The sequence below is a fragment of the Lichenostomus cassidix genome, chromosome 1 (genome assembly GCF_008360975.1).
Source record: "Lichenostomus cassidix isolate B80296 chromosome 1, HeHo_3.0, whole genome shotgun sequence".
Lineage (NCBI taxonomy): Eukaryota > Metazoa > Chordata > Aves > Passeriformes > Meliphagidae > Lichenostomus > Lichenostomus cassidix.
In genome coordinates, this window is record NC_139479.1 from 14,663,140 (window position 1) to 14,686,096 (window position 22,957).

The 22,957-nt window shown below is 37.4% G+C and overlaps 1 protein-coding gene across 5 annotated transcripts in view; it reads left to right on the top strand.

Annotated features, from left to right (window-relative positions):
- Positions 1-22,957, top strand: part of SH3KBP1 (SH3 domain containing kinase binding protein 1) — a 213,010-nt gene that overhangs the window by 96,764 nt on the left and 93,289 nt on the right. For 3 of the 5 annotated variants that reach the window (XM_085050989.1, XM_085051006.1, XM_085051015.1), the window contains 3 exons: positions 8,905-9,011; positions 17,441-17,564; positions 22,853-22,927. In XM_085050989.1, coding sequence (XP_084907115.1) covers positions 8,905-9,011; positions 17,441-17,564; positions 22,853-22,927 — 306 coding nt within the window. Of the gene's footprint in view, positions 1-8,904; positions 9,012-17,438; positions 17,565-18,013; positions 18,132-22,852; positions 22,928-22,957 lie in introns of those variants that run through there. The other 2 variants (XM_085051024.1, XM_085050998.1) reach the window with 2 other exon arrangements.

Genomic DNA, 22,957 nt, shown 5'->3' on the forward strand with positions numbered 1-22,957 from the left:
TTTGAGGTATAAAGTCTGCTTTCCATGAGAACTAAAGCTACAAGGCAGTAATGATGGAATTGAATGCTATAACTTCTGGCATTTTTGATAAACACCCTCTTGGTAAATTACAGCTTTTTGAATGTGTTAAAATCTGTTGAAAAAAGTAAAAGGAAGAAGACCAAAAGAACATGATTTGTGTGTGTGGCATCTTTTGAAAATGACACTATATTAAAAAACTAAATTGGCTGCCAGCCTTTTTACCACGAGCCATCACTCTTAATATTTCATTAGTTTAGTAAAAGTGAATGCTTATAAATGCCACTGAGACTTGTCTAACTGATGAGAACAACTAAAAATAGATGGGAAAATTTCTGTGGCATACAGAGTTTCTCATGACCAAAAACCTAAAGATGCTGCAGATCTGGCTAGATACAGGTATTGCAGAATGCTTCCTACCCTTTTTCTCCAACCTTGCCTGAGGTGACTTTTTGTCCCCCTGCATTGTGTGTGCAGGCTGGTGACTTGCCAAAACAGCCTTTTAGTTTGTTTCTTTTCTCCCATTTTTTGCTCAGTTTTAGATGATAATGATACATGTCTGATCTACCTAATACAGAAATATTTGTCCTCCACTTGTGGAGGGAGCTATCTTGTGTGAATACTGTGCTAATGTTATTTTTGAAGCTGTGGGACAAAGAATGTTGATTTTCACTTCCAGTACTGAGATACCTTTCAGGAAACCTACCTTCAGCTCAGCCATCCTAGAGCTAATGGTGCCTGGGGTGATAGAGGGCCAGCAGCGGCAAGGATAATTGATTTATTTCAGTTTATCATGTGTATTTATTTATGGCTGTTCTGAACACGTATTTCTGTGCTCTTGTGCAGCCCTCAAATACCAAAGTATAGCATAACATGCCCTTTAAGACGGCAGGCTATTTTGGATTATAGCATTTTCATGATGGTAGCTGAGAAATAATAACAAATCCTAACACGAGGAGTGCAATCGAGGGCTCCTCCTGGGGCTTTTTCCCTCCTAGCCGAGCCAAAGGACAGGTAGTTGTATAACCCCTCATGCTGAGCTGGAGCGTGTCAACAGCCCAGTGAGGAGTCCTGCCAAAGCTCTGTTCTCCACAAGGTTTTGAAATGTCATGGCTTAATTGCCATGGGAGACACATGCCCGAGTGCTTCTGCCCGAGTGACTCCTCAGCTCAGTGTGTGTGCCGCAGAATGAGACCCTCAGCACCAGCCTGGGTGAGTCATTTCCCAGTTTACCAGGGCATCTCCTGGCTTCCTAGTGCTAGCTTTCTAGAATTCAGGATTTGTCTGGGCTTGTGTTTCAAGGCAAATTTGATGTAGTTTCCTAGGCTTCAGGAGCATTGCTGAACTGGAAAGTGAAGTGTCTGCTGTTTGTGGATGTGTTAATAATTTTTGTTTAGTTTCGTTGTCTTTAATGGCAAAATGAACAGATTGTACAGATATTCTGGAGGAAAACAAGATTCTAGATTAAAAATTTGACTGATGTCCTAAGTGCCAAGTATGAAAATGAGTTTTGGTTTTTGTTGGGTGTTGTTGATTTATTGCATGTGTTCATTGTGTAATAGCTCTCATGAGCGCAGCAAGCAGAAAACTGGCTGCAGTATTTTTTGCATCTTTTCAGCATTTCTTGAGGCATTTGTTTAATGTATGTTGTCACCTGTTGGAGTGAAAATAAAATGTTGACAATTGTGGGGTTTTTCCCCCACTAAGAGAGGCTTTTTTGAAATTGATCTACCAGAAGACAGAGTAAGACCTGCAATGTGATGTTGTTACAGAGACTGAAAACATGTCGAAAAGCATGGATACTCCTGGTATCTAAAAATTAAGTAACACAGTTGTTAGCAGTCTTTAAGGAAAAGTTACTTTTTTAAAGCTGCTTGTCAATTTTGTTGTTTAGATCATTTTGCCAGAAGTCAACTTCAAGACAGTAAGATGGTAGTATAAAGTTAATACTTTTGGAGATCGCTGTGTAGGAATCCATGTGGTTTAATCTAAGTGCCTTTATTTATAGTGAGGAGAACATAACACAAACCAAATATGCACGGTGGTTTTTCAATTTAGAGCTATTTGCTTTCATTTACTGTGTGTTTGAAGTGCTGCTGTGCATAGGCAGTTTAAGCTCTGTGAATTACGTGATGGGACATAAGTGGAAAAGATGCAACAGTAACTCATGTTTGGTTTTGGTTTATTCAAATGTTTTCTCTAGAGATCAATACAAAAAACCAGAAAAGACCCAAGTAGTTGGCTGCTGTCTCAAAACTTAGCTAAGGGGATAATATTTTTGGCATTATCCTATAATAATATAATAATGAGATGTATGCAATGAGAATGGAAAGAGAAAAGGCCTGTTAGGGGCATGTTCAAATCTTGTGTTTCTGTTCTTGAGTTTTTAAACTCGATCTGTCATTCAGGAAAGAGCATTTCAAGTTTGTATATTCCTCCTTGTTCTTTCAAAAGCTAATTTTTTGCTACAGATATCTATTGCCTGCAGTATTTCTTAAAGCTCCTTATACAATCATTTCATACGAGCTTTACACTAACCAGTGTAACAAACCTTTTCTGTAATGTATCCTTGCAAGTCTTCTGCTGAATATAAGAAACCGAATGCAGAGACAAGTGCCAGACATTGTGTTGGATAATAGGTCCCCTCATGTCCACAGGTGCTAATTACCTAAGGGGCAGTGGGGAACACCAGTGCCATGCAGTGGGACCTGGAGCATGTGGCAGTAAACAAAGTCCCAAAGTTACAGGTGACCAGGGCAAGCCACCGTGTTGAAATATGCCTTGGCTTGCCCAGCAATACAATGAGCACAGAAGCATTTGCTGCTCCTTGGAATGTGCTGGTTGTGAAAGGCAGTAGATGAGAACAACAAATTGTTATTGTTGAGAATGGGCAAGAGACTCTGTAATTTGGGAAAAGCTGTTGGCTGCTGTAAAAGCACCCCTTGCTGCTGAGAAATATTTTTGCATCTCTGGAAACAGGTGGGAAGCTGAGTGTGCTTGTCCAGTATTTACCAGGACTGTGTAACTGCTCTTAAAGTACAGTTTAAAAAGCCTGTTTGAAACCCTGTCACCAATTTCCAATTTTGATCTTGTGATGAAGTGTTTCACAATAATGCTAATCCAAAATAATAATTTATGTGATGAAGTTTAAGAGATACAGGTACTAGAACTAGTAGATTTGATGAACATACACATTTTCAGTTCTGCATGTGGTTGAGTTTAATATGTAGTTTAATACTGTATTTTACACTTTCTTTCTAAAAGATAGATTACAAAGTATGTAGCCCATATGCCAAGTCCTAGGGTTCCTGCTAGAATTTGGAGCTGCTTTGCCTAATTTGCTCGTGATGATTTAACTGCACTCTTGATGAAGTTTCTACTCCGTTTATGTGCATTTTAAAACTTTCAGATTAAGAAACAGAAAAATTTTGGCATTGTATGGTTAAACTGTGGAATTGTCTTTTGAGTTTATTTACAGTTATTTATCCAATGTTTCCTTCTGCTTTGGGTTAGGCTTAAGTGATGATCTCAGCCTCACTAGTATTGCAGCTCTGTCACACGCACAAGCCTGGCTCCAGCTGTGGCATATGGAATTAACTTCTTAGTTAATTTATGATTTTCTCCTAAGAGCTTTTGACCACTGGTACTACGTTACTGCTGTAAGTTGCTTCAGTTAATTACTGCTGTTATGCAAAAGACTTATACTCAATAAAAGGCCTGACTACTGCCACATGTTTTTAACAAAAGAATAAATTAATTGAACAATGAGGCTTGCTGTTGTTCTGACAGTGCATGTGTGTTAAAATGAGATGGTGTTAAAAAGAAGGTGTCTTCCAGGCTTTCAGGTTGCTCACAGACAAATCTTGGCCATGAAATTCAGAGCAGCAGCCAGATGGCTGAAACTTGGAAGTGTTGCTGTGGAGTCTAGCAAGAGAAAACACTCCTGGGTAACAGCAGAACATTAACACACTCGGAGTAATACATTAGTAGCAGTGATGCCATACTGCATTGTGGCATAATTGTGCTTAATGGAGTCCTGCAGTCTCTGTGATTTAGCTGCACATGTCAAAGCAGGGCAATTCCCAGTTCATCTGCCTGTAGAAAAACAGCAGCTTTACATAACCCATTTGAGAGAGTACTGGAAGCACCTCAGATATTCCATCTCCCCTCACCTCCTTCAGCTTATGTTTCTCTTCTCTGGTGTATTAGTGTCACAAATTCAAACCTGACCAAAAAACCCAAACTAAACAGCCCCCCTCCCACAAACACTCACCCCCTATATATATTTCCCCACCCAATATTCCCACCCAGCTTACTTCTGTTTTCTGCTAGATGGGGAAGAGGCCTCAGCAGGTTTTTCTTGTCATCTATCCAAAACCATTTACCTTTTAACAGCATGTGGGTAATGAGAGAGTTGGAATTGACATGTCAAATCCCAGGTCAGAATTACACTGCCTAAGTCCTCCAGGAAAAGAAGGAAATTGAAACTTGACAGTTCTGGTTCCTTTTAAAATCAGAACTTTATTTTTTCTAGTGGGTGGGTATAAGAGGATGGAGTCCTTGTGTTGTGGAAGATAGTGACAGAATCCACATTAGAATTGAGTATGACTAAGACTTTTTCTGAAGTCTTGTAACACTATCTTCAATAGACTTAGAGCAATTAAAAAAGTTAACATTTTTAATGCTAGTTGTGTTTAATTAGGTAGCTTTCTCAAAAGCATCTACTGAGGGTAGTGGTTTTAACAATTTTTCTCAGGAGGTAGTTTGCAGTTCTACCTTTTTTCTTACATGTGCATTTTGATAGACGCAATTGTCATGGATGACTAATATTTCATTTCTCCATATTGTTGTAAAGGAATTGGTTAAAACAAAGGGGGAGAACTGTTCCCCTTTAAATTGTCTTAAACTAAGACAAAATTCAGTGATTTACTGAAAACCAAAAGGTGATACAATAACCATTTAGGCTGGCTGTCCAAAACAGCTGTGCCATTAAAATTACTAATATGCATCCTAAATGTGTGTAAGTAATCTTTTAGTTATGCAATACTTGCCTTTTGTCTTTTTCCTCATTAAATTTAGAACTGGTTTCTAGCTGAATCATATCACAGCCCAGCTTGTCTAGCCAGGAGACACTGCACTGAACCAGTTCCCCCCAGTTACAGATGCAGCTTTGAAAGCTGGGAGAATCGGAAATCAGACTGAGACTAATGGGCAGATGATGCCACGTGCAGGAAAATCTGAAATAGAAGACAGGAAATTTCTTTAACTTGTCATTTTCCTCCTAATAGACTGACAGGACAGGCTACAAAGACATTTGCATCAGTGAAAAGTAGGCTCTACAGAAACCACCATATAACCCGCTCACACATGCCCACATTTATATAAACATCTGTTTCATGACAGAGGTTTTAAGTTTAACAAAAAAAAGGTAGTTTGGATTTGAAAATTCCAGTTAACTTTGAAGTAGTTTACTTCCTATCTATTTTGCTGCTGCTGCTGTTCTTTTCATCTAATCATGAGCTGTCAGTTTGTGACCTTTCCTGGGTCTGACAGCAGTATGTAAGTGCCAGTGTGATTTCTTGTGTAGCATTTCCTCAGCTTTTGATGCCCCTTACAAAGGCAAGCATTGAATGCCAATGTATTGTCATTGCTTCTTTTTTTGTCTTCGTTGCTAAGGCCAAAGGAGCATTTAAATGTATGGAAATTATGCTCTCTCTTGAATGTTTACAGCTGGAGGAAACCCCTTTATGGTCTCCTGCTGTCAGAGGCAACTGCACCATTTTAAAGGATCTGTTTGAACGCCACTTTGAAATAAATTAGTTTTGTTTCCTCAAGGATTTGTTTGTTTGTTTGCTTATTTGTTTCAAACTTCTAAATACAAATTAATTACTTTTTCCATTTGACCTAACTTTGGGTCTTTTAAAGTTAAAGTCTGTTCTAGCCACACCAGTAAAAAAAGGGCTGTAGAGTTCTTCACACAACTCATGTTCTTCTCAAGTGCACCAAGCATCAACTTGCACACGGGGGCCATCAGCACCTTGTCCTTAAAACCAAAGGTATTCACTGCTGGACCTGTAGTCTTGCATTAGATCAGAGAGAACAACTAATTGGTACAAAGAATCTGCATTCCTTGCTGGCTTGCTACCCCTTACTTAGTTATTTCTTTAGAGAAAGATTTGGAAGGTGAGGGAGAGCAGTGAGACAACCATGAGACTAATGGAGATAAATGCAGACTTCCACTATATTTGCTATACAGTAATAAAATAACTTTATGGATTGGGAGGAGGAAGGATTCATAGAGTTGTAATATTAACATCCAGAATTGTGTTTATTTCTTACTCTCAAATATATTCTCCAAAGAGTCACAGGATATGTATTATTAAATAGTATGACAATTGCCATCTGTCACATCATGTTAGAAATCATAGTGGGAATGCTATTTTTAGGGAAAATAGCCAGCCTCTCTTGCACAATGAAAGAATCACTCAGTATAGAAGGTATTTGTTTTATTTAAGTTATTTGGAATGCAGCTGTGTAAAGTTGTCAGTTTAGGACCATTGTAGTGTAGATGGTGAAGAATGAGCAGGCATCTGTAGGTGGAAAAAAGAGCCAATTTGAGTGAGTTTGGTTACACTGCATTAAAGTATTAATTTTAACATTCAAAAAGCTGCCATTCATGCAGGATTGCAGTGGCTGTGAAAAATATTGTCAGAAAGCTAAAAACAGTGCATTCCTTTCTACCTTCTCTCTTTAGTTTCAATTAATAGATTAGGGAAAAAAATCTGTAACCCTTTAAATCATTATTCACCGTAGAGAAGGATTATTAAGAAATGTTGCAGAACAAAAAATAGACTCACCATAAAATCTGTTTCTGTAATTTAATTTAAGATTAAGGCCATGTTTGGAAATTGTTGACAGTTTTGATTTTGGTGTGTGTGGAGTGTGTTTAACAGTTAAGAGAAAGTACATTTTACAACACAGTCATGATTCATATCAACAAGTTGTACTTCAGCTAACAGAGGCTAAGCAGCCATCTTAGAAACTTAATTCAGGGAACTTCTCTCATCTCATATGATTGTTATTACACATAAGCCAGCAGATCTGGTAAATGAACCTCTGGAACAGAGTATTTTCACTTATCTGTCTTAAAACTCTGATGGCAGAAGTGTCAAGTAAGGGGTCTAACTCAAGGCTGTGGATTCACAAGCTAGAAGAGAAAGATTGCTGTTAACATCATTTCCAGTGTCTGGTTGATTATCAAAATTAACCTGTCTTAACCTCACTAACCCAATGGTAATGTTTTCCTTCCATGTTCTTTAAGCTAATATTAGTGCATAAATATGCACCTTACAAATCCATATGTGTACACACACACATATATATATACAAACACACACATATATCTGCATGTGTATATAAATGCCAGTTCCTGCCTGGTGCAGCAGGAGCATCTCTGTGATTGCCCCAGCTCCCTGGTGCCTTGGCACAACGGGTGTGAGGCTCTGCAGGTGGAACTGAGCAATGGGATGATGGTTCATCTGACATGGAAATGTCACCAAGGTGATGTCAGCCTATGTCCTGTGTCCAAACTGCTTCCATAAAAGACAGAAAACAGGAGAACAAGCAGGTCACTGTCATGGGAGGCTGTCTTCTGAAGGGACCAGAAGGCCCAGTATGCCAACAGGACCCACTTCTTTGGGAAGGCTGCAGTCTCCCTGGGGCTGGGGGTGAAGCTGTGTAAGGAAAGGTTTCTACTCTGGTGCAGCCCTCAGATTATTGTGCATTATTGATTTCTCAGGTAGGCAGCAATAAAATTGCACCTAGAAGTCTGAGGCCAATCAGGAGATTGATTCTTCAGGTCCTTGGGACAACTTCTTAAGGGATCAGGAGTGCAAGCAGCATTCTGCTCTGTCCTTCCAGTCACAGGGAATGAGAATGAAAGAAGATACATGAGCCAGCAGATCAATACCTGGCTCTGAGCCCCTCCCTATAAGACACTGAGGTGCTGCAGCAAGTCCAGAGAAGGGCAACAGAGCTGGGGAAGGGTCTGGAGCACAAGTCTGATGAGGAGTGGCTGAGGGAGCTGGCATTGACTAGGAGAAAAGGAGTCTGAGGGGGGACTTTAACACTCTCTACAGTCACCTGAAAGGTGTTTGTGGTGAGGTGGGGATTAGTCTCTTCTCTCAGGGGACAAGTGACAGGATGAGAGGAAATGTCCTCAAGTTGTGCCAAGGGACATTTAGATTGGATATTAGGAAAAATGTCTTCACAGAAAGTTGTCAGTTTACCCAGGGAAGTGGTTTAGTCACCATTCCTGGAGGTATTTAAATGATGTATAGATGTGGAATTTAGGGATATGGTTTAGTGGTGGGCTTGGCAGTGCTGCATTACCAGTTGAACTAAACAGTCTTAAAGGCCTTTTCCAACCTAAGCAATTGTATGATTCTGTGAAAAAAAAATTAAAAATTGTTAATGAGTTATTTGTACACCTGTGAAAGAATTGTGGACATTAAGCTACAACTGAGAGCTTATTTCCTTATAAGCAAAAGCCACAAAGCTTTGGATCCCTGCCCCACCCCTCCAGTTTCTGGATTTGCCTACTTCATGTGTATAGAGCATTAGCCTAGACAAGAAATTGTAGCAAATACACCTGGAAAGATCCTTTGGGTAAAATTTTCCCATCCTGTCACTAAGAAGCCAAATTAGTTAAATTTGGCTCATTTTTAAAGTCATCTCTAGCCAGATAGACTAAGTATTGCAAACATTCAGATTCTGATAACAATACTCAAGAATAATATTTCATTTTTAATAATTTCCACTGTCTTTTGTTTGGCATGGAACTTTATTTTCATTTTACAATTTCCCTATTTGCTTCATTTCCATCAGGAGAGAGAAACAGAAGAAGGAGATGTCAGGTGGCTTTCAGTTATATGCCTCAAAATGAAGATGAATTGGAATTAAAAGTTGGCGACATCATTGAAGTTGTGGGAGAGGTGAGCACATCTTTAACTGAATATACATACATGCATTTCTGACATATCTTGTGCATGTTAAGCTGCTCAGTATATAAATTAAACCAGACATTTTTCTTCTCTGCTGTACTGACCTGTCTTGTTTGGGTTACTGTTGGGGATGAGGGGATGTTGTTTTTTTCTTACAGATTTTGTGACTTTTTTTACCTGTAGCATTTCTGCTGGTTTTATATCAGTTGGTACTTCAGAGTTCTGTTCAGGGAAAGAGCTCTAAGTTTGTGCTACAGGGCTCTTGAGTTTATATCTCTGAAGAACCAAAGATTATAGCAGAAGAAACTTTTCTCAGTTTTAGTCAGCCAGCCACAGAGAAAAATTACCTTTGCGAAGTGACATACATTTAAGAAATTTACTTGAATCTCCACTGGAGTTCACCTTTGCCAGCAAATTTTAAGAATTTCATTTTAGTCTAATCAGTCAAAACCAGACAAAAAAGCCCAACAAAATATTTAGAGAGTCAAGATGCACTTATTTTGGTTAGAACTGGATGTGGAAAATGAATTACATGAACTGGAAACAAATTATGAAAGCTTGGACAGAGAGACAGAAATTTTCTTTGCATGGGTGACTCTGGCTGCAATATCAAGGAATGGTGTTTTCTCCTAATACCTTCAGTGTTGCATTAGAAATATCTTCTTGAGCTTAATTTCACAAGGAGCAGAGTCAAAATGATAACATGCATCCTTTAAGTAAGAATGCATTTGAACTAATTTATTCTTATTTATTTATCTTTCAAAAGAAGACCTTAGTCTGCTCAGGCAGCCAATATAATGTGTGTTGCAGTTTGTATCATTTATTTGTAGGATTTTTTTCTCTGCTATAATTCAACAGTTAGTAATTCAACATCTATTTTCTTGTTAAGGGCATATAGTTAATTTACCTTTTCCTTCATCTGTCGCTTAAGCAATCAGTTCGAAAAGAATGTAAATTCTACTGTAATCTACATGGCATCTAGCATTTTCTTATAAGGTATTAAATTCTCATATCTGAATGTAAGAAGCTTAGTGATCACTGGTTTTGCTCTAACCTAGCTGTGCACACCAGCTCTGCACATCATTCTTCCCCTGGAATCAGACATGATGTGTCACTTAACTAACCTTATTCTGTCTGTGAGCAGTTTTGTAACGGGGGAATTCAAGGTTATAAGAGCATATTTTGAATATATTGTAAACTCCATATTATAATGAGTTTCATGGCATCACAGGAACTATTTTCATTGACGAGTTTGAAGTATGTTTGACCTCACATGACCACACAAATATTACTTAAAAGTTTTAAGACTGTGTCTTTCAAGGGTAAGTTGATGGAATAAAACCCTTTCCTAGTATCCAGCCAACAAATTAAATCTACTGAATGAATTATATGATTAAATAATTTAGATGAGACACTAGGCTTCTTTTATGAAATGTATCCCTTGTCTTTTCTTAAATTTGAAAAACTTAATTATACATACTTGATTTATTTATATCCAAAAGAGACTGAAAATGTTTACATTAAAATTGAAAAATGTAGAACTATAAAAGTGGAACTTTCCATGTACTTGCATGTGTGTGCTTACAGTTAAGGGCCCATTTTTTGAAACCCACTTGGATTCCTCTTTTGCCTGAAACTAGATTAGCTGGTGGAATGTGGAAAATAGGAATTTAAAAAAAAAATCTCAGCACCCCAGGAAATTTTGTTGTGAGACCTTTATTTTCCATTGTGGTTGATATCAAGCAGTTGATGTTGTGTACTTTTTGTAACTTCCTCTTCTGCTCTTATCATAATAGTGTTAATTCCTCGAAAAAATAGAGCAGAATATTTCTTTTGAAACAGGAACTTTATTTGATACAGAAAAGTGCACCAACGAATGTGCTGATTTAATTATTTACTCTTCTGCTTTTAGGTAATGCTGCGTAAAGAGTCATTGCATTGAAATAGAATTCACAGTGTTGTTGTCATTATGCAATCCTTCCTATTTCAAATGAAAACTATTTTATGTGAGTGACTTATTTAAAAAAAAAAAAGGCTTCCTCAGTTGTGAAAGTTCAGGGGATTATTTCCAAGGGCCAGAATCATGCTGTGTTATTGTACAAAAAGCCCTCAAAGAACCAGCAAAAGCCTTCCCACATAGGTAACAATTGGAGACAATTCTGGTAAAATACCAGGTTTGTTTATCATTACTCAAAATTAAAAACTTGAGTAAAAAACCTAGATGATATCTTCAGCATTATTTATAGCAGTTCAGTGTAATTGGAACATTAATGGTCATTCACTTTCCATTTCCAGTTGCTCCTTTCTCTTATCCCATCTTTTTATTCATGAGTAGAAGGTCTCAGATTCCCACAGACAGTATTTTATTGTATCTTCCTAAGAAAGTTGCATCAGCTGAATTCACTGGTTTAATTGACTTGGATTAATATTTTAAAATCTCAGTGGATTCCTGTTTAGTTGAAAATAAATCAATTCCTGAGTTACAGCAAACTGAAACTGGTATTATTTAGGTCAAAAAAATCTGTCAATATATCTTCATGTAGGTATTGAGCAAAAAAAAAGTGTTAACATGTTGCTTGTGGTTGAACAACTCATTAAACTTTTCCTGTTGCAAAGAAAAGCTAATTGGACTTCATTCTGCAAGAAATGTGTTCTGCTTCTCCTCAAGGCTGTTCAAGATCACTGCCCCCAGCACAGGGCTGACAGAAGGGAACACAAGTCAGTGGTCTCCAGCAGTGTCCAAGTGTGTTTCCCCAGACTCCCAGTGAAAATAGGCTACACTGACATCACATGGGGACGTCCTCAGGGTGAGGATGTCTGCCCTTCTCCCACGTCTGCATATGTAACAGCATCTAAAGCTGCCCAGGCCCTTCTTCCTGGTGCCAACAGGCTGGATAAGATACTTTTGAAAGGATTTTTATGCCTGTAGTAGTGGTAGATAAAATGGGAAATTCTTGTAGCAGAAGTGGTTTAGGGCTGCAGAGTGGATTGGAATAACAGCAAGTGTGAGCTTTGAGCTTGTCAGCAGATAGATATCCTTAGAGGCTGTATGTGTTCAGAATTCATGGTTTCTTCTTATTTGTCCTAAATAGTTAGAAATTAATTATAATAAGATCAAACATTCAACACAATAGATAAAATGCTTGTCGTTAAAATCAGTTTCCATAACTACAGAGACTCTGATACCCATGAGACATTAATTAACAGACTTAAATTAAAAGTACATTTAAAACTAACACGAGAAGCATTTCCATCATTGTTTATGTTCACATTTATTGTGTGATTGATAGCTTTTTGCTTGTCATTTTCCTACCTCATTAGCTCTAACTCTAATTACAGTTGTTCCAAAATACAACTGTAACTAATTATCTTATTAAATGGCGATATCTGAATTCCAATTATGTTTCACCCTTAGACTTTCATGGGATGCCAGATAATTAACCTGCAGCATCAGAGTAAGGACATTTGGCATGTCATTCAAGAGTTCTGAGGCTGCTTTCATTTGGGATTACCCTGGCATTGTGCTGCTGTATACCTTTTGGCCTTCTGCTGAGAAGTCAGCTTTTTGGCAATGTGTAGTGCATGGAGTTAAACTCACAAGTCTTTGACTGAGACCTTCTGTAATACCACTGATCTTATTCTTTGACTTTTAGGCAACATTGCCATATATTAGATGATCAATCCTATCGGTATATAATTTGAAATTATAAAAATGCAAATTGAATTTTTACAAAACTAAATTTTTACAAATCTGTTGCCTCTTATTTAGTGGATGGGGTTATTTGTTCTTTTTATTAGATAAAGTAATGCAACCCATGTCCAAGAACATGATAAACTAGGGATTGAGGTGGACTTTTCTTACGGTGATTTATTTTGGCCGCTATAGAGTTGAAAAGGGAATGAATATATAACTGTAGTGAGGGGATGGTCCATGCCACAAATACAGAGCTGTAGAAATTGCAAGAAAACAGCTGAGAATGAATGCTGGGATTTCACATCCCTCAGTTACTTTACTGTGGAATGCTGTGGCAAAGTGTTTTTCCAGTTCCTCTTCTAAAAGGTTATTCACAAGGACTTCTATGACTACTTCTTGTTTGGTTAGTTCATGTGGTAGGAGACTTTTCTGGGGGAAATGAGGGTGCAAGTACCGCTGAGTCCACATAGCTGAATCCAAGTTCTATGTGATTGCTTTCACAGTCCCTCAGTTTCTTGTTTAGAAGATGTTAAAAAACCCCAACAAAAACCTGAACCACAAAATCAAACAAACAAAAATCCCCCAAGCACATTTTGACATTTCAAAATAGAGAACTCTGAAGCTGAAAAGATTCCCTAATACAAGGTACTTGTGCAGTTTTTAATTTTTACCTTCTGCCCCCAAGTTATCAAAGTTTCCAGATACATTCTGCTATGGCAGAATCCCAAGGGATGTTTGACACCTTCTGGGTGTGGCTCCCTCTGAATGCACTCCCAGAAGAAGCCATCAAGTGGCACTGTAGGCACCATCTTCTGTTGAGGTCTTGTTTCCAAAATCTATTTTCCCATTGGCAGTGGATGTGATTTGTTTCTTTTGCCTCTTGGGAACCTATGTTTTTAATTTCCTTTCAACATGTGATTGCTTTTGTCCTTTGAGCTCAAGATTTTCCATTAGAATATATCAACTAAGGGAGTTTTTTCCTTTGCTTCTGTGCTCTAGTTCTCTCAAAGCAAAAGCAAATCTGTTGACCTTGAGCTTCTCTCTTTCCTGTTGCCTGCCTCTGGCATTGCTTTTATTCCTGGGCCTGTGTTTTAGTTTCAACAGTCCAGAAAGACTCTGTTATGATCCAGGGAGACTTTCTTTGATTTGAAACCTTTCCTGACCTAGAGCCTCCCTCATTTGCCTTAGCTAAGCTGTAAGTGCTCTGTCAGCCTAATAGGTGAAGCTGCAGGTTGTAGAACATCTTGTGGAATAGGCCAACATACGAGCTTATTGGAAATACACTTTAGGTAAGAGATTCCAAAGAGCTGAACACTTCAATAATTTAACAACTTTAGCGTATTAATAATGTAGCAAGGTGTAAGCAAGCAGCTGTGGCAGTCCTAGATTTTCTGGCAAGCAGCTGCTGGTAGTTTGCCTCAGCATCTCCTGCTGGTTTGGGCTGTCCTGTCCTGGAATTACAGGGATGGCCACATAGTTCCTTCAGGAGAAGGTGCTTCTAGGCTTGTAGCATCAAGGTTTGTTGCACTGCAGGCCAGGCTGTTGCTCCCTTTGACCTTTCTTTCTTTGAAGGGGGATGTTGCAGAGTGTACTGGCAGCGAAGAGAAAACCTAAAGAACATAGAAAGTAACATCCTTGCTTTTGGAGTATCTTAATTTTGTAGTCCTAGTGATTTTGCTAAAGTGATTTTGTTTTCTTTGGTTGCTTTACAGTTGCAGGATAAAACTGTATTCACAGTCTGAAATAGAACTATTATGTTTGCCTGAAAGTTTTAACTGCTATAATAATATTTTCTTTTTTCTTTTTTTTTTTTACTTTAAAGATGGAAATAGGCTGATTTCAATATTTTTGTTGCTTTCTAAGCAGCTTCATATCCTAGTATCTGTATACCCTTTTGAGAACTTTGAGTTTTTGTGTCTAGAATGTCTCACTTATCTAATTCTCTTATTTTCTTGTCTGTCTATTTCCAAGGTATCTATTCTGAACACATTATTATTTAGTATTTAGTATTTACTATTTAATATTTACTATTTATATTATTACTTGTAAGTAAAATTAACTATTACAACCTTACAGTTGGTGCACAGAATATTATGAGTTCTAGAACTTTTTCCAGCAGAGGGGCATGGACTGCTAAATGAAATCCTCTTCTTTTTAGATTGTTTGGTTCGACACATGAATGCTGGGCATAAATCAGGACTTAAATGTATAAATTCTGAAAGCACTTTGTTTTAATAGCATGGTAACAAATTTTATTGAGCTCATGCCTCCAGATGGATTACCCCCCATGAATAATGGATTTTCATTTGTAAGGTTTTATTGGCTGTGAATTATTGCAACTTTTCAAACCATATGGTAATCGGCTGCCCCAGTTTGGGATAACTAAATCCTGGAAGTATTTTACTGTCCTGTATTGTGTGGATTCATCTCTGGCTGGTGTGTTTTGAGGCTTAAGGGTATGTAGCAGGTAGCTTTAATGTTTGAAAGTACTCAAAGCTTTTGATACTTCTGATGAAAATTTCCTAATAAATCTTCTGGAGGCCTGGTTTGACCTCAATCTGATGTCTTGCTAACATGATTCTGCATTTTCTTGTGGGAAAAAACCCTAAGTTTTGCTTTAGATTTTTTCTGAATTTGTAGAATTATTGGATATGACATGGTATTTTCAGAAAATTAATTTTTAAGTCAGCTGGAAAACTTAAAATAAGTTAATGAATGATGTGGGTACATTCACATGCAGTTTGGATTTCCCTGTCTAAAGATCTTTGTATATGTGTATTCCTATACATATACATAGGGATCCATATATCAACACATCACATGAAGAGTGCTAATGTTAACTGTAAGAAAACTGTGAAGTGTTACTCTGGAAGAAGTAAGCAAGTGAAAATTACTTGAGGAAAAGATGGAACTGCATGATATTGGTCACATTATTTGAGTCAAGTAATCTCAGCATCTTGCAAAGCAAGGATCTTGGGAACTGTGTAAAATCCTCTGATTAATCTTCTGGCCAATCAGCTAATGCAGTTATGGTTTAATGTTTAGCTCTAATCAATATAGCCATCTGGGAATACTGCATTAGAAAAATTGGAATCTTTCATAGCTCAAGGAGTCTTGGCCATTTTTTGTATTTTCTATATAACAATATATTTTTATATGGGTATATACTATTTATATCATATGGTCTTTACAGATACGATTTGCAGAGACTGAGTGCTGTGTGTCATGCAGTTTCAGTTTTCCACATTGCTTTTTATTAGTCTGGAGAGAAGAAAGCAAATATTACCTTTTAGAGACTCTGATACTGTGATGTGAAAAATCTCCACCTCAGTGAAGTGATTATGTATCCATTCTATCTTGTGGAGTAGCAGCAAGATAATAAAAAGAGCAAGAAAATTCCCAGAGATGTACTGGAGATACACTAATACTACTGATGCATTGGAGGGGGAGCAAGTTTTGTCAGGGAGAGATACTGAGATTAAATGAAAGTCTTGTCTGAACTGCTTTCAAAATAAAACAAAAATTCAGCTCATGCAATCAAGAAATATGGGGAGTTGTAGTGAAATTGCACATGTAGCTAAGCTGAAAGAAATGCATCCATTCCTCTATATTCTGGGGAAATATTTGGTTGTATTATTATGAGTTTTCTAAGGACTCAACTTTTTCACAAATAAGTGAAAAGACTTTCCACAGACTTTTTTCTATAGTAATTAACCACTTTCATTTAAAATGTGGGGTTGGTTTTCTAACCATAAAGTTTTCATAACTTTTCATAACTGGGGGGAGGGTAGGCAGGAAAGAGATGAGTCAAACATTATTGGAGACTGATGTGTCACAGATTGATATTGTCTTCCCCTGTCATATTTTTGGTGAAGGGACAGTGTCTGACAGATGAAAAACATTCCTCTATCAAGGGTGTGTTTAGCTGATGCATATAAGTAATTTCTTGCTGTGCCATTATAACCTAAAGTCATTTCACTGCCTCACACCACCATTCAATACTGAAGGAGGGGAGTATGTAATTTAAAAGTGATATTTTCTCTTGGGGTTTGGCTAGATAGTGTCCCTCTTTCTGACACTATCATTATTATGTATTTCAGTACCTCTTTGTAAATCTCAAGTCAAATGTGCATTAGTACTGTTCTTTGTTCTCCACAGGTTTCTTACATTAACACATTGATGATGTAGCAGCATTCTTAATTTTTAAAATACAAAATTTATGATTTTGATGGGGAAGGCAGGAATGTTTCTATTAAGACACCTAATTTAGATTCTCTGAGTAGCCCTTTGTAGGTGTTTCTCTTTTGTCATTGATTACTTAGGGAATTCAAACAGAATCTGCCAATCACATCCATTAAGATGGTCTTGAAGAGTCATACAGCGTGTACTGAAAATTTACTGATTGAATGGATAGCCATAAAAATTGAAATGTAGAGACACCATGTGCTCTCTAGTTGTTCTTTTATCCTTTTATTTAATGCTCGTCCATGCTTCTGACTGCTGTCAGCACTGCTGACATTTACAGATGGGTTCATGCATCTCTCTTGTTTTCACTTATGAAAAAAGAAGAGAGGTGTTCTGGCTTGGAGCCTATGCTGTGTGCTCCTTATAACTGAGATTAATATAAACTATTCAGAGCCATTACTGTCATTTATTGAATGTATATAATGGTACTCTGTAAAGTGTTGCTTATGTAAAACCCCCCCATTTTTTTGTCTTGGTGCAGGTGGAAGAGGGCTGGTGGGAAGGTATACTTAATGGGAAGACTGGCATGTTTCCTTCCAACTTCATAAAGGAACTTTCTGATTCTGATGATATTGGAATAGCACAGGAAGAGCAAGTAAAGTCAAGTAAGGAAAAAATTATTATTGATGTTCTGTGTGTATGTCTGTGTCTTTAGTCCATAACACATTGGCAGGATAGCACATTCTTATCTCTTGCTTGGAAGTGTTTTTAAATGCCATGTTCTTAATATGTGCTGAAAAGGGTCAGATGATGACGATTTGTGTCTACTTGCAGTGCTACCTGAGTTACAACATTGTCAGTGCTCTCTGAGCTGTGTGAGACTTGCTGAGACTCAGCAGACCAACAAGAGAGATGGCAATGATGATTGTTGCGTTTGTATTTCGAAATTAATTACAAGGGATTTTTTGTCTTTAGATGGGGAAAGTAACCAAACATCTACTAAGTGGCTTATTTAAAGTGGAGGGATTAAAGTGCCGTGCTTTCTCTAACAGCTCTGGTAGATTTAAGGATTCAGAATTATTGGTGTGGGACATGCGGCACTTTTTCCCTCCAGGTGCTGAGCATGTTTCTATCACCTCCGACTCCCAGTGCCCCAGCAGCCAAAGGGGAAAAGGCCACAACTGGGACATGGACTTTGTTCTCTCATTTACAGTGGGCCAGTACTGCTGCAGGTGAAAAGCATGTTTGGTAATTAAGTTTGCAATAGTATAAGCATGGTAGTGGGTTGTCCTATTTATAACTTCCCTTGGAGAATAACCTGCACCAAAAGTGTGCTGTTACATGGAATGGAAAGTTGTTGGTCTTCATGTTTTATTATTTTTGCTTTCTAATTCAGTGATCAGATCTGAATCTTTAGCAAAAAAGAAAGAAGTTGACTGTATTTGCATATTTCAGGCAATTCCACAATACTTGCCAAGGTCTTCATGTTTTTAACGCTACAGATGTTCATTGCTATGTAGTGTTCTTCTGAGATCTCTGAACAAGCAGAAGTCAAAGGACTACTGAGGTCTTTGTAAGCTGATTTCAGCTGAAATTTACCAAAGCCTTTATAGTTCACTTTGTCAATAAGAGATAGAAAGTTATAATACTTTCTCCTTTTTCCTCATTTTTCCACTTAAGGCAAATTTACCATCCTTATTCCATACCACAGAAATAAGATCCTGAAAACCCTAACTTTTGCAATGGTGAAAATATTTTCTGGGTTTTTTTCTGTAATGAAGTACCTTTTCATGTGTGAATGGGTACTGGTGACCCAGTCCTGTGGTCAGTGCTAAAGATATTTACATATAACATTCCCTCTGACTGGAATGAAAATATTTTTAACTTTAAAATTTCAATGTGATAGGGAGGGGAAAGGGGCATTAAGTGAAGGTGGACATTTCATTGAGATTGCAAACTGCTTTCTATGTCATAGTACCAGAGTACCATAGTATGTGCTGTCATGAATATGTTCATTATAAACACAGTGAATCTTGGTATAACTTATTATGTAGATGTAGTTTCAGCTCTGGAGTTTGTAGTGTTTGGTACCATAAAAATGAACAAGGTAGGTGATACTGTTCAGGATGGAATATCCAAATTTCTTCTATATGAATGAATGAATATTCCCTCCCCAGGTAATTTGGTATAATTCTTATTATATAAGAAGCATCTTAAAAATGTTTTTTAACAAAAAAATACATTGGAGTGTGCAAAAGCAGCCACAAAGCATTAGCTCTTGTTGCCCATTATGGCACATGCTTTGTTCAGATCTGGGTTTGTGTGCTGCTTCTGATTGTCAGTGGAACCCAAACCTGTGATACTTGTATGGAGAAGACAGCAGCAACACAAATATTGCTCTTGTCTCTTTAAATAAATTGAAGGTAACTATTGGTGGGAAATGGGTTTTCTACTTTCTTGTATTGAATTTAATTCCTTGGAGGTGCTTTGTGGCTTGCTAAGATGATGTGTTATTCGGAGCTATTAGAAATACCTGTAGAACAGAACACTGTAAATCTCCTGAGAGAGAGAGACAGTGACTCAAGGAATGTTGAGATTGTTATGGGGATTTTAATTCTTTTTTACTTATTTTTTCTTCAAGTAAATCTACCAATTTAAGAATTGCATTCCCTTAGGAGAATTATGGGAAATATACAATTCAGTTCTATATATGGTTTGTGTAATTGACACAGCTGTTGCTTTCTAACACATGGTTCTTCATGGGGCTCTGTTCAGGCACACTGAATATCTGGATTTGAAAATGTCCACAATGAGATTGCAAAAATTTCAACAAGTTTGTACAACTGATTAGGAGTGATAATCTCTTTCCATGTTTAGCCTGAAAACATAGTAAAATAAAAAATGAACAAGTAAACCCTGGAAGACATCAGGTTAGCAGTACTGTTGAACTGCTCTAGGTAACGTCTCCAAGGGTGTATATTTATGCCTCTAGATCAACTCCTTCCTCCATGGATGACAAGAAGTGACCTTAAATCTGCAGTATCTCCTTTTTGTTTCTCTGGAAACTTCCAATACATCTGTATCACAGGACTTTGCAAGGTGGAAACCTTGCATACAAATTCTCGATTATGAAGTTGGCACTCAGGTGTGAGGGGTTGTACCTGAGCATTGAACTTGGACCTTGGGCAGCCACCAAGGTTCTGCACAACTTTAGAGGAGCCTAGAAAGAGTTGGGGTTTGGCTCTGCAATCTTGAGCAGAAGCCTTGAGCTCTTCAGCCCAACTTATAAAATGGATACGGTAATACTTGGCAGATGTACTGTGAGACCTGGGAAAATAGCATGGGATATGTGGAGAAGGGGCACTGTGCAGACACATGAGCATTTTGAAGATAGTAATTAAATTCAACGCCTTGGTTAAATTTAGTTAAACTTGATTTTTAAATCACTTTTTACTGACTATCAATAAAGAGCATTTTTGAAGGGCAAATGTAATTTTGGTGAACTCAAAGTAAAAGAAATACAGAAGAGAAAAATTATGTAACTTAGCTTTTTAGGAATAAAGTTAATAAAAAACCATATTTCTCTGTCCTTCTGTTTCAATCTACTCCAACCTCAATGGGGAGAAAGATGTCTGATTATATTGGTTTTGTCATCTCCATGTAAATTTTATGGCACATCAGAGTAAATGGCCAGAAGAAATTATTTTAGTTTCTTTTCATGCTCTGCCACAGACTAACCTCAGAAGTTTGTTCAGCACAAAAATTTCCTTTTTTCAAAATGCCTGGAGCTAGTTTTGGAAGTGCCAAGTATTTCTGAATCCTGACAGAGGGACTTAGATTGCCCCTTATTTGGAAAGGGTTGGGAACCTGAACCTCCCCTCAGATGGTGAGAGCTCAGCAGACTGGATAGCAAGACTGTTGCAAGATCAAAATATTTGAGGGATTGTTTGTTTGATTTTAAAGTATTTGTCCCCACTGTAAGGTGACTGCCAAATTTCTTGTCTTCAAAGGCACATTTTGGAATTTAAGTACAGATAAGATCAGGTACTTTTAGAATAAACAGCAGCACCTTGTTCTTTAAATCATGCTCTTAAACGAATACATTGCTTTTCTCTGGCCAGCAGCTACAGCATAAACAGGTAGCTTGCATCATCATTTTATTACTATATTAGATACATGGATTATAAGATTATTTTCTATATTTCTCAGAGATACAGTATTAATTTTACTATTATTTTCGATACCACTTCTTGTCAACACAACCTGTTGAGAAACAAAAAGTTGACACATAGTTAAAAAAAATTCTATTTGAGATAATCACAATTTAACATTGAGGAGGTTGTTTCAAAAAGCATTTAGTATGTTCACAGCAGTGTCATGGCAGCATTGAAAGGTGCCTTTTGTATCTTGCTGTCTCTGATGTGCATTCTCCAAGGTACAGCTGGGCCTCATGGTATGTATCAACTATTTTTAGAACCTGTTAGTGATGGGCCCTGGAAAGTCCTGGCTGCTGGAGTTAGAACTGATGATAGACTCATCAGCCAATGCTCCGGTCAGGCAAAATCCTCTATTTTGAGTTCTTAAAACTTTTGATTTCCATTACTGTCTCTCTGGCTCTCCACAGTGTCATGAAGCTTAACTTACCTTTCTCTTAGCAGTGGATTGATTCTTGTTTGACTGTTTTAATAGCATTCTTTTAATGGTATCTTGTAAAAAGAAAGTGTAAAGATGGATTTGTGGCTTTTTTGCTTCTTCTTTATGTAAAAATAAGGCAATGAAAACCTTTTGTTATTAATTAAACTGCAAGAACAACACAAAGAATCAGCTTTTTATAATATATAAATAAGTATAGCTTTTTATTGTCTGAAAGTCCAACAGAATGATATACAGGAGAGAAAAACCCCACACATTTTTGGTACCAAAATGGGTGTGATTCTGTGTTGTGACAATTCACATATACTGGCTCTTTTGCTATAAAATTTTACCGAAGACATCAATTTTTGTGATGGTATACCTAGGGGAGATTGGGAACAAGCTGGAATTGGTATATTCTTGGGCTTGCCTGGGTTTTTAAACCTGACACACAAAACACTTCAGCTGCTCATGCCTTTACCTTCATTTGAATTTCATATCCTAAATATCAGAGCATGAGCTATCTCATTAGCAATGAAAAAAAAATGGGTTTTATAATAAAAATGTTGTCTTAAATATCTAAGATGGAAAGTGGGATTTGGTTTTTGTTGTTTTGCTGTATTTCCCCTTAATTTTAGAAATTTGCTTTTGTTAATGTCAATGCCAAGTCAGACGTGATTAAGCTTTTAGCTGAAAAACTGATTTATTCAGGTTTTAGTGTCCCATCCTATCTACTAAGCACTGTTTAAGACCAGTTCTCATGTCCAAAAAATCTCTAATAAGTCATCTTGGAAAGATGCAGTATTTCTGATGCTCACAGGATCCTGGTACATTAAAGAGATGTGAGTTTTTCATTGCCCTTTTTAGATGTCAGCTGTGCTTTTTCAAGTGCACTACATCTGCATCAGGAATGTTGAGCAACTGTGAGTACATCATTGCAGTATTAATATTTTTTCAGGATTCCCCTGTGCAAGGCTGCATAAAAACAGACAAATGATTTTGTTTACAAGTCTCACAACTTGATGGACAACAGACCAAACTTAAGAAAAATGCATTCTGTTGGACGTTGTAAATAACAGCTTTAGCAAAATCATGAGATTTTATTATCTGACTTACATGCAGTAAGAATATTTGAACTTCATGTACAATCAGATACGTTTGTTAATATTCTCGTCATTTTGCTAATGAGGCTTTAAAATGTCAGTGACTGAAAATACAGATTAAAACCTCTTCCTTTCCCTTCTTTTTACCATCATTCGATCTCTTTACCCCCACCCTGCCCCTTCTTTTTTTCGTCTTTCCTTCTCTTGCCTGCTGTCAGGAAAATCTGCCTTTGAAGGGACAATTCTGTACAGAGTGGCACCGGCAAAGATTGACAGCTACAGACGTTACAACAGTGAGTGTGTTCCAAAATCATCAAGCAACA